The 12,354-nt window shown below is 37.3% G+C and overlaps 1 protein-coding gene across 2 annotated transcripts; it reads left to right on the top strand.

Moving 5' to 3' along the window:
* Positions 1-7,502: 7,502 nt before the first annotated feature.
* On the top strand, positions 7,503-9,807 carry nppcl (natriuretic peptide C-like). 2 transcript variants are annotated; one of them, XM_058747333.1, is made up of 4 exons: positions 7,503-7,657; positions 7,862-8,004; positions 8,893-9,033; positions 9,130-9,807. In XM_058747333.1, exons 3-4 carry the CDS (start codon positions 8,935-8,937, stop codon positions 9,427-9,429), a joined length of 399 nt encoding a protein of 132 aa, XP_058603316.1. In that variant the 5' UTR covers positions 7,503-7,657; positions 7,862-8,004; positions 8,893-8,934; the 3' UTR covers positions 9,430-9,807. The 2 variants fall into 2 exon arrangements, with proteins under 2 accessions (XP_058603316.1, XP_058603315.1); XM_058747332.1 differs by lacking the exon at positions 7,503-7,657 and having other exon boundaries at positions 7,731-8,004.
* Positions 9,808-12,354: the final 2,547 nt, after the last annotated feature.

Genomic DNA, 12,354 nt, shown 5'->3' with positions numbered 1-12,354 from the left:
TGTAAATGTGCCATCCCATCCACCCCTTTAATTTATGTTCCGCTACGTTTGTTATGTTTTCATTGCCTCAGTCTCTCTGTAGTGCATCTGAGCATGTTTGTGTCTTGTCGTGACTGCACAGTTTGACCGTATAGTTAATCCTCTCACAGCTGGGAAATGCGCCAGGGTCTTCATTATATTCCCATATCAGGAATGACTGCAGAAACATGTAGGCCTTCGCTGAAGTCTGTACCTAGCAGACGCAGCTGTCAAACCCAACTAGCCTACATCTTACCACTGTGTTTCAGCCACAGAATAGTTCAACCAAAATGACAATTCTGCCATTATTTGCTCACTATCTGTTAAAAAACTTCTTTTTTAAAAATGTATCTAGACCCTGCATGTTTTTTGATTTTCATTGCATTATTCTGTGTCTATTAACTTTTTATAGATGGAAAGCTTTTAAAAATGTGCCTTTAATTTCAATTCAATTCAATTCAAGTTTATTTGTATAGCGCTTTTACGATACAATCGTTGCAAAGCAGCTTTACAGGAAATTAAGTTTCTACTATACACATACACACACATATATATATATATATATATATATATATATATATATATATATATATATATATACATGCATACACATATGCACACATGCACACATATATACACATACATATGTGAAGAAGAAACCCAATATATTTAAACTATGACAGACTTAACTTGGTAATTGTGTATGTTGTCTGAGGGTTGGCATCCTCCGTGGTCTTCTGAGGGGTTGCCATCATCTCTTCTCAGGTGTTTGGTCATCCCGGATCTTTTTAAGGGTTGGATCCAGACTGACGCTTCAGTAATTCCTAGTTACCACGGGATGTTAATCCCGTGGCAGAATCAGAAAAACAGATAGAGACGTAATTAGCGTAGCTGCTGTTCTATTCAAGCAAAAATGATTTGTTCAACCCAATCTAAAGAATTATAATGTACATTTGATTAGATATAAATGCAGTACAAGATCATTATGTGAATGCTTGGCTAAAGATATGTGTCTTTAATCTAGATTTAAACAGAGAGAGTGTGTCTGAACCCCGAACGTTATCAGGAAGGCTATTCCAGAGTTTGGGTGCCAAATGTGAAAAAGCTCTACCTCCTTTAGTGGACTTTGCTATCCTAGGTACTACCAAAAGTCCAGAATTTTGCGACCTTAGGGAGCGGGTTGGATTGTAGCGTGGTAGAAGACTAGTTAGGTACGCAGGAGATAAACCATTTAGTGCCTTATAGGCAAGTAATAGTATTTTGTAATTGATCCGGAACTTAATAGGTAGCCAGTGCAGAGACTGTAAAATTGGGGTAATATGATCATATTTTCTTGACCTGGTAAGGACTCTAGCCGCTGCTTTTTGGACTATCTGTAGCTTGTTTATTGAAGATGCGGAAAACCACCTAACAGTGCATTACAATAGTCCAGTCTAGAGGTCATGAATGCATGCATCTGAAACAGGTAGCATGTTTCGAAGCTTGGCAATGTTTCTAAGATGGAAGAATGCTGTTTTTGTAACATGGGAAATATGATTTTCAAAGGACAAGTTGCTGTCTAATATAACACCCAGATTTTTGACTGTAGAGGAAGTAACAGTACATCCGTCTAGTTGCAAATTGTAATCCAAGAGATTCTGAGTACTGTTTTTTGGTCCAATAAGTAATATCTCGGTCTTATCCGAATTTAATAGGAGGAAATTATTGGTCATCCAATCTTTTAAATTTTTAACACAATCTATTAGCTTAGATAGTTCAGAAGTTTCATCTGGTCTTGTTGAGATATATAGTTGAGTATCATCAGCATAACAATGAAAACTAATCCCGTATTTTCTAATAATATCACCAAGGGGCAACATGTATATTGAAAATAGCAGAGGACCTAGGACAGATCCTTGTGGTACTCCATACTTTACTGGTGATAGTTGAGATGGCTGCCCTGTTTAAAAAACAAAGTGGTAGCGATCGGATAGGTAGCCTTTAGACCTTGCATTTTTCATTCCACTACCATGCATCTTGCATTTTTAAATGCAAAAACATGTTCTGTGTGCATGACCCTGTAACACTGTTCTTGACAATAGAACCCACACATGACATGTAGGAAAAAAATGTATCGTATCAATAATTCGTTGCCTCATTTTAAATCGTGCGCACAACATTGCTAAATCGTGGCAGTCTTAGTTGAATCAAGGGAACGAATAAGGCCTATTATATCGTGTGCACAATTTACTTAAAACAAGGAAACGAGTTATTAAGTTGTGATGCTTTACTATGTTTTTTCCCCTGCATGTGTGGGGCTCCGTAGTTTAGAAACCCAACAAGTGTTGTCAAGTTCAGGAATAAATGACTCTTTTGAATAAGTTCTTTTCAATGAATCAGTCCTAATTATCAAAGTCAAGTTGAAGGCTCCAGCATAAATGACTCACTCACTCTGAATCTAAATTAGTTAGATCCACCAAATGGCACAGAGACAAACATATGTTCAGGTCAGATAGCAACAGGTTAACTGCTAATAGTGAAAACACTCTTATTATGATCATTTTTAGTTCTTTATTGGAGCTTGACAGTCCCTTTGCCATTCGCTTTTCATAGTATGAAACTTCCGGCAAAACATCTCCTTTTGAGCTCTAAATGAATGAAGAGAACTGATAATTAAAGAGAATTGATATTGAAAATGATGTTCCCATGAAATGTTTGTTTATTTCCTGTAGAGCTTAAAATATACAGCGTAGCTTGTTGATCTGTTTTTGCTCAGTTTTGTCCTGCGCACAGTCACAGCTGGGTCTGACAGAATCTCAGGCCTTCACTTCCTCTTTTTGTCTCTCTCTCAGTCTCACTACAAACTTTCTGAACTCTAAAACCTTTATTTTGAAATTTAGTGCTCTTCTCAGGGTCTGTTGTCCTCTCACCCACCCACACGCCTACACAGACGAATCTGCCCACTCTTATTTCTCACCACACATGTGCACGCACACTTGCACACACACACGCTGCTAGATTCCCTGCCTACAGAACTGCAGAAAACACACACACACACTAACACACATACCACCTTCGCCTCTTCTCTCACTCAGAGGTGACACGCTGGTGGGCTCTAGCCGTATCCTACCATACCCTCGTTTTTCATCCTTGTCTCATCCCTCTCTTTTCGCCCACCCGTCCTCCCACACACCTTCTCTCTCGTTCTAGCGTTTTCTCTCTCTGTCTCGCTTTGGCTCTTTCTCTGTGTCTCTTGAGTGACAGTCAGAGAGGACTGTAGAGGCCAATTACTCTTCTGCTGTTTTGGTGAGTGTGTTATATAAAATAAGAGCACCTTCTGCTGTCTGCAAGAAGCAGACATCTCTACTTCTGTGTGCGAGTCTGCAATCATGTCCTGCTACTTGGATAAACTTTTTGGATCATTCTGGATACATATAATATTTATGTGTATTACTTTAGAATTAAAAGGGGTTATAACTGATGATTTGAGATAAAATAATTCTGATTAACTCTTTCCCCCGCCAGCATGTTTTTAAAAAGTTGCCAGCATTTTTGACAATTTTCACAAAACTTTCATGGCCTGAATATTTTGTATGAATATCTGAACATGCAATACGTCAAAAGGAAAAACAGAGCCTCTGCTTTTAAACAAGCAAACCTTGCTTCATCCATTCTTTTTTCATCAACACTTGAATGCATGTAAGTTTAATTAAATATTTAGAACTTAGAATTTAAACATTTTAAACCTACATCTTGATCAGATTCAGAACAATGATCAAAACAACAAGATGGAGTAGATCGCTTCCATCAAAACACCCAAAGCTTGCACAAAGCTTCCTCTGCCACTTCCTAGCTCGACATTTGATTTGGTAATGTTATGGCAGTTTTTATTCATATGCTGTTTAATGTTTGATGATGGCTCATTTTACATATGCACGTGCTTACATATGCGATCAATTGTTTCTGCTTCTTCTTCACTGTGTTTTGATCCAGGGATTCAATATTCTTTCAGAAGATGCATAATAGCGCCTCCTACTGTATACCAGAGAAAACACAGAAAAACAGAAAAACTGTCAATGGTGGTGGAAGAGTTAATAAAGAGGTTTGACTGTCAAAGTTAGCATGCAATCAATTATTTTATTACAATTTTTACTAGCAATAAATGAATACTACATTTGCTATGTACATGTAAGAAATATTTTGAGTGAAACACAACGTCAGTGGTATGAATATTCATTAAAAGGGAATCGTGCTCATGCAAGCCTGCAGTAAAAACTTTTTGTTATAGAAGTCCATAAGTCTGATATAGTCCATAAAGTCTGGGGTGAAAGCTTTGTATTATTTCATGACTGCAGTCTTGTATTTTCTAACTGTTTTGATGCATTTTGAGAGGACGGATTTACTTTGTAGTACTTTGGCTTTGAAAACAGACTCCATTAAAGATCACTGCCTGCAAACAACTCATATTTGGCGTTCAGAAACTTGGGTCACTCGGTCAAGGTGAACTGGTGATTTTTAAACACCAGAAGAATTAATAAGCTCAAAGTGCAAAGGTACACCAAACCTGTTGTTTCTGGCTGTGTGTAGCACCTGCGACTCTGCATTTAACCTTTTGAAGGATCCTATTGTTAGAAACAAGCAAAATTTCACACTTTTGTGAAACACTGCATTTTTGTGAAACACTGGATTGTTTTTTAATCTGTCACAGGTTTTGCAGAGGCTGTTAAGGATGCGACAGCACAAACTGTATCAAGCAGGAAAGAAAACTTGCCGTAAGTGTTGCAAATTGCTTTAACTCATTAAAATGTGCAAAGTGAGGGTAAAAAAAAAAAAGGTTTAGTACATGACTGAAAACTACATTAGGAATTTTTGGTACAAAAACCTTGACTTTTTGGCAACTCTCATATTAAATGAGGTAGCCTACATTTTAATTTGACTGATATCTGTAATTAGAGTAAATAGGCTCTGTAATGTAAATAAAGTAATTAGATCTTGTAAATGGCTCTGTCGCTAGGCTGCTGCTAGATTGGTTGCTAGTGGCAGCAGCTGGCTGGATAAACCTGCGATCCTTCACTGTGTGAGAAACTCAGACAGGGTACACAACCGTAAAAACACTGGTTTCAACCTGATCAAACACAAGAGCCCCTCTCTGGACGCTGATGCTTTATGAAGCCAGGGATACCTCAGGGCTGTGTGTGCGGATTTCTAGAAAAGTTCTTGTCAGGCTATTATTATGTTAGACCACTGTCTGTTTGTATGCTGCGAGTTAGATCATAAATGAATCATATATGGTGTTTGTGCTGTGGTAAATTGATGTCGTGTTGGGTTGTGACAATGGATTCTGTGTCAACACCTATTAGGTTGTATTTGTGTATAAGGCCCTCTTGTTATTTTAATCCATTTGCACTTTCAGTTTCTGTAAATATAAAATGTTTTTAAAATGTAAATATTTTACTTTTAATATTCCAAAAATGTTAAGGGCTGATTGTTTTTAGGGTTCTCACTCTTTAAACAAATTAATTTACATGTCTTATACAGTCACTTGTGATATACTGGATAAGGATTAAGGATAAGGATGTATTTTAAAAATGTATTTCATTACAATTTCTTCATGATAAAATGTTTTAGAGCTTGGCATAGCTAGAAAAGTGTATATTCATTATAAAAATGTATGTTTTAATGTCTAGGTTTAGAAATCACACTTTTAAAATGAACCATCCAGATTTTCCAGGACTGTAGGAACCCTGCTTCTTCAAAGGAAACAAATAGTTGTTGAGGTTTGTTAGGATCGGACAATATTTGTCTGAGATACAGCTATTTGAAAATCTGGAATCTGAGGGTGCAAAAAAATCAAAATATTGAGAAAATCGCCTTTAAAGTTGTCCAAATGAAGTTCTTAGCAATGCATCTTACTAATAAAAAATTAAGTTTTGATACACTTACGGTAAGAAATTTACAAAATATCTTCATGGAACATGATCTTTACTTAATATCCTAATGATTCTTGGCATAAAAGAAAAATCAATAATTTTGACCCATACAATGTATTTTTAACTATTGCTACAAATATACCCCAGCGACTTAACACTGGTTTTGTGGTCCAGGGACACATATATGCATGCATGTATAACATTTTTGTCACTATCTGGTTCAGAAGATGAGGAAAAAGTTCCAAATAGGCTTCGAAAAACAAAAGTGTCATTAATGAAACAAACTCTGATCATCCACATGCAAGAACACAATGTAACAGCGTGTCTACACACAAGCAATACCAAACAGCAACTAAATGAGAAGGAAGAACTTAAATACACAGGGTGATCAACTCAAATGAAGAACAGGTGAAGACTCCTTAAGTAGAAACCATAGTAACAAACAAGGAGCAGGAAACTAGAACAAAGGAACACAGGTCTTAGTAGAACCAAAACGGGCAGTGTGTGACAATTGGTTTGTTTGATTTTTGAATGTCAAAATGTTTTAATTTTCTATTTATTTTATTTTAAATTGATATGATATGTAATATAAAATATAAAACTACCTGCATTTTTCTTTTATTAAAATTCATACAGCGAGTAATTAACAGAGCACACCTGCATATCCTAGATAGGTGCATAGAAGAAAGGATAAAATAAAGTCCAATAAAATTAGAAAAAAAGAGAAAGTCTGCACACTTTTCCACTTTTCCACACTTGAAAAAAATTCTAAATTGATTCCGCAACATTTCAGTCCCATGACCTTCATATCATATAGGCTAACTGATGTAGGGGTTTTTTTCTCCCAAAAAACTGCAGTTTTCTGTGAATAACCCATATCTATATCTATATCTCTATCTGTCTATCTATATATATATATAAATATATATATATATAGAGAGAGAGAGAGATGTATATTTATTGTATACACTAATTATTGATACAGTTGTTGTGTATGTTATGAGTAAATCACTGCTAAACAGTTTTTTTAATGATGTTCTTGCATATTAACACATTTAAGGTTGTGTGTGCGTGTGTGTGTGTTGGCACTTGTATCGTGTTCTTGAGGCCAGGGGGAGCAGTAAGCAGATGGCACTGGCAGTCTGTGATGGCACTCACAGAGAGAGAGAAAAAAAAAAAAAAAGACACAAAGACATTTCTCACAGTGACCCACAGAAGCAGATTAATGGGGAAAAAAATGAAAGTTTCATATTCAATAAGTTTTTTAAGCACAAATGCACTTTAAAAACAAGCTCTATTCGGATGATGGATATTGACCGTGAGTTTAGGACTGTGCGTATGACACAGGAACAGCTAGAAACGTCTCTTTCCTATTCAAACAGACATTGAAAGCTTTATATATCTCCTTGAGTTAAGTCCACCAAAAAAGTGTTGGCCTCCTCTCAACAGACACAGTATTCTGCCAGCCGCTGGTGCTTTTGGCAGCCGGAGTCGCACCTTGCAAACAGAAGGATGTGAGGAGACAAGGGATGGATGGATGAGGAATGAAAAAAGGAAGGGTGAGATCATTTAAAGTAGAAGGCGGAGGGAGACAACACCTGGTTGTGGTGCTCTGCGTTTGTGTCACGACTTCTTTTGCGGTGTGCGTGCATATGATGTCATATTCCAGGCAGAAGGTGGCATCCCCTCGACAACCTCTGACATCATCTCGGAGACATCAAGATAATAAGGTGCATTTGCGTATATGTGCGTGTGTGAAGGAGAGAGAGAAAAGGGAGGGAGAAGAGGTGTGTGTTGTGGAAGGGGGGACGGGTAAAGCATATATAGACACCTCATCCTTACATATGAGATACTATTAACATACTCATCCAGCTCACGCAAACACACACTGACATACAAACAGCACTCGCTTTAAATCACATTCCCGCACACAGAGGAAGGAAGAGAGCAGAGCGGGAAAGACAGGGATGCTCTTAGCAGGTGCCAAAAACTGAGTCCAGAGAGAAAGAGAGAGAGACAGAGGGATGGAGGACTAAAGCGATCCGTCAGGTTTTAAAAGCTCTTCAAACTATTATTGGTGAGTAAAACAATTTGAAAACTTTATCTGCTTATTTTCTTGTGTGAAAATTGTGGAACCATGTTATTCGGTACAGATTTTTACTTTGAAAACTTAAGGCTTAAAACTCAGAAAGACTGTATTACTTTATAAATATTAAATGCTTATGGCATTTTGCATGAACGTCATTCATTTTGAATGTTTTTCTGCGCAGAATAAGGGTGCATTCCATGAAACATGTCTGAAATAACAAATAAGAAATAACATAAGAATAGTGATAGAAAATGAAGGGTATTTTTATGATCGTGATATTTTTATCATTATTATTCCTGTAATGTGCAAACAAGTATTGATATGCTTTAAATGTTGAGGTTAGATTTTATATGTCATATTAGTATTTTTGTGCTGTCTTTATGCTGATTTAAATAGAAAATCGTTGTCATTTTTAGAGTCATACAGTTAAAATAAAACAGCATTAAACTAATATAACGATAATCATTTTTGTAATAGGAATTACAAAAAAAAGAAAAAAAAGGAGAAAATGTATTTATGTTAAAATAATGTCAAATTCCAAATAAATATAATCATCCTAAAATGGATTTATTTTCTATATGTAAAACATCTGGGGGTTTTGTGCAGTGTGACATGGATTTTATTTAATTTTATTTGTGAGATTAGCCTATTTACTGTTATACAGTTATAGCGCATAGTCCAAGATGCTTTTGTTCTAATATTTATTCAAATGCATAACAAACTAACCTCTTTCTGTGTTTTATCTGTTTCTTTGTATGTACTGTGTATTGTTTTCTGCAGAATGTTGTTTTCTGTTTGTATTTCTATGCTTCTCTCTCCTTTGTCTGTGTCTGAGTGTGTACATCTAAATTTGTTCATCTAAATCTATCCATACAGACTCACATTAGCGGTGTTTTTGGGGCCATTATCACTTGCACCATGCTGTGCTCCTCTGTATTTGTGGTGCTCCTAGTCCTTCTGGCCAGTCCGGTGCCGGGCCACACCCGAACCCTTCACACCCCTGACAAAGCCATGCAGGTGGGCTTCCTCACAGAACTAAATACATATATCTTTAAACAGTAAACAGAAAGTAGCCTTAGTCATTGAAAAAGATGTCCTGTCTCCATGATGCAGGTCATCGAGCAATTCCTTGAGCGCTACAATGACCTTTTGACCCTTGATGATCTTGAGAACCTCACGAGTGACCAGTCGGAAGAGCCCATGCAGACCTTCAGCTCTGGGCTAAAGGTGGCAGAATACCCCAAGTGGATTGACATACCTGTGCAGAGCGAGAATGCCTGGCTCCGCCTCTTGAAGGGGGCTTTGGCCAATCAGAAGCGAGCTCCACCGGACCGGTTGCGGAGGGGTTGGAACCGAGGCTGTTTTGGCCTGAAACTGGACCGGATCGGCTCTATGAGTGGCCTCGGCTGCTAATAATGAACTGAGAGGTGGACCGAGATGATGAGATGACTGTTGTCCCACTTAGCTTTAGGTAGAGGTCTGGTTTGGGACTCCGTGAAAACTAGGTGGACAAATTCATTATATTGTGTATTTCAATATACTTATTTTTACATGGGATTTGAAGTGAAATGTTGTTAACTGTATTTGTATTTATTTCTTAATGAAGGTAGTAGTGTTTCCTGGTTCCTTGAGATGTAGATGAGATACAATCATTTTGATAATATGCTAGTAGTTTACTAGTAAGTAAAGATCTTAAAGTAATGTCTCAAATAGTCTCAAAATGCATGATTTGTAGAACATATACTGCTCACCTTCTGTAGTTTTTGCATGAATAAAATTTCTTCCACATCATGTTTTTTTTGCTTTCTGCATGTCTCTTAATTCCGACACCATCAAGTGTTTTTATTATGCTTTTCTAAACCCAGGTGTCCCAGGTGCATTTCTAAATCTGCACGTTCTCCCACACACTGCAAATCAAGGAGTTCTTGGGCTGCAAATATGCAAACGGGAGAATGTGACAGGATTTTCACAGTCTTAATCAGCTCCCATTGAACAAAGACACGCAGGCTGACATACATCCACATCTTTCCGTGATGAGAAGTGAGCAGTCTGGGGTTTAGTGGTGGATAAGTGAGGTGTACATGCAGGATATTTCCTTTTTTAAGGAACTTAATAATTGCTCATGGAAACATTTTATTGGACAATATATGATGTACTATAAACAATTATTGCAAGTGAATTTAAACAGCATGTCTCTGCATAAGTGTTTCCTCTTCTAAAGCAGAGAAGGAACTGGTAGTCTTACATGCACCACAACCCCTGAATCATTTGGAACTGCGTGGAAATCCCTTTATTTCTTACCACTCAATCAGCCTGCTGTGGAATGTTTATGTAGGCGTTAGGATTACAGCTTGTATGAAAAAATCCATACTATGTTTAGGCACAAAATCTCAACTTGAACTACATTTTATAGAATAGATATTCTCTCTAAGAACTGATGAGTGTTTTATCTTAAAATAATTCGGTAAATTAGTCTGTTCTGATCTATGTCCTCTGTTCTGTCTTTTATTTTTACAGTATCAAAGTGAATAAGATAATTTACTCTTAAATTGAAACGATAAATAAATTGAGTTTGTTAATCTATCTCAAAGTGAGTATAAAGCAATTTATAAAGCATGTTGCTTGTGCACATTTAGATGACTTTTGGGGTATAAACAGTGCTGCCTGAAAGTTTGTGAACCCTTTTCTATATTTTCTATATTTCTGCATAAATATTACCCAAAACATCATTACGTTGTCATATAAGTCCTGAAAGTAGACAAAGAGAGCCCAGTCAAACAAGTGAGAGAAAAATATTTTCTTTGTCATTTAATTATTGAGAAAAATTATCCAGTGTTACATATCTGTGTGTTGCAAAAATAAGTGAATCTCTTGGATTAGCAGTTAATTTAAAGGTGAAATTAGAGTCCATCTGTGCAGAGGTGTTTTCAGTCAGTGTATTGACTATCAAATGTCGGTGCGTGACCTGTTTTATTCAACGAACAGGGATCTGTCAAAGTCTGATCATGTTACTGGAAGTGAATCATGTCACAAACACGTTTGATTGGGTTCTCTTTGTCTACTTTCAGGACTTATATGAAAATCTAATGATGTTTTGGGTAATATTTATGCAGAAATATAGAAAATTCTAAAGGGCTCACAAACTTTCAAGCAGCACTGTATGTGATGATTGTCAATTCATATGAATCATTTTAAGTCATTCTGAAACCCCCTATTGGGCCCCGGTCCCCTGGTTAAGAACCGGTTCTTTCAAGGAGCATTTCCTAACTCTAATATAACCAAAATCAAACTTCAAATCTATCTTGGAGTCGCCACCCGATTTTCCATCACTGTTTCCTAGTATCCATATATTTGCCCATAGTAACACATTTGTATAAGCTGCACACCTAAAATAATGAAAATCATAAAGATTTTCAACGAAAATGAAGCTCAAATGCATTATTTTACTTTGACCACAAGATAGCACTGTATCCTGAGACTCGAGACACTAGACTTCCCTGGGCAGTCTGCACTTCAGACAACACAGGATCCTGGACTCTGAGCTCTACAGTTATGCCACTTTATAGTTAGTAGTTAATATATAACATTCTCACATACCAGCTAACAGAGCTAGTGAAGAATGATCCACACGGGAGAACAGAGTTTAAACAAACAACTACTCATCAGCAGAGTTCAACACATCAAAAACCGGTCCGCAAATCTTGGAGTGAACTTGGCAACGTGACGTGACAGACGTGCTGTTTGTGTCTGCCAGGGTTACGTTCAGAAGCCTGTCTGATTCTGTCTGAATCATGTGAGTCAGTCTTACTCGTAACAGGGTGAAGTGGATTGTGTGGGTCACTCCACAGGAGCACAAGATAGCTGCAGTGGAAAGGGTGTGGGGTCAGCCTTCGAGTGTTTGAGTATTTTTAGCCTGACCCTGGCAACAGTCCAACACATTCTCTCTGCTGGCTGGGGAGCAGACATACACTATTCTGAGGGGCTGTTACTGAGCGCTTTCAATCTGTTTTAATGAGAAGAATGATTTAGAAGTTAATATTGCATGCACATACATGTATATGCATTACAGTTACCCCATTTCATAAGGATGTTACGATGATTAAAGGGTGAGATGGCATTTTTAAAAGAGTTACGCCCCACTTCAGTATCCTGTGACAAACTCACTTTGGCCTTCTCTTCATCTCTGTGACCTCGGAACTATCAAAAGAAGCCAAAAGGCCAGGTCGGCAGCAGTCACGACAGTCCAAAATTGTCTGCAGTGCAAACTCAGATGATACTTAACACCATAGAAAGGACGAGACTAATTCAAAGTAACTAATGCAAAAACAGTGTCATTTT

This window comes from Onychostoma macrolepis, chromosome 16 (assembly GCF_012432095.1).
Source record: "Onychostoma macrolepis isolate SWU-2019 chromosome 16, ASM1243209v1, whole genome shotgun sequence".
Classification (NCBI taxonomy): Eukaryota; Metazoa; Chordata; class Actinopteri; order Cypriniformes; family Cyprinidae; genus Onychostoma; species Onychostoma macrolepis.
The sequence above is the reverse complement of the archived record's forward strand: the minus strand, read 5'-3'. Positions and strand labels throughout refer to the sequence as shown.

Coding starts and splice junctions, on each gene's coding strand:
- nppcl (XM_058747333.1), top strand. CDS start 8,935: ATGCTGTGCTCCTCTGTATTTGTGGTGCTCCTAGTCCTTCTGGCCAGT. Junction 9,034..9,129: donor CCCCTGACAAAGCCATGCAG/GTGGGCTTCCTC, acceptor TCCATGATGCAG/GTCATCGAGCAATTCCTTGA.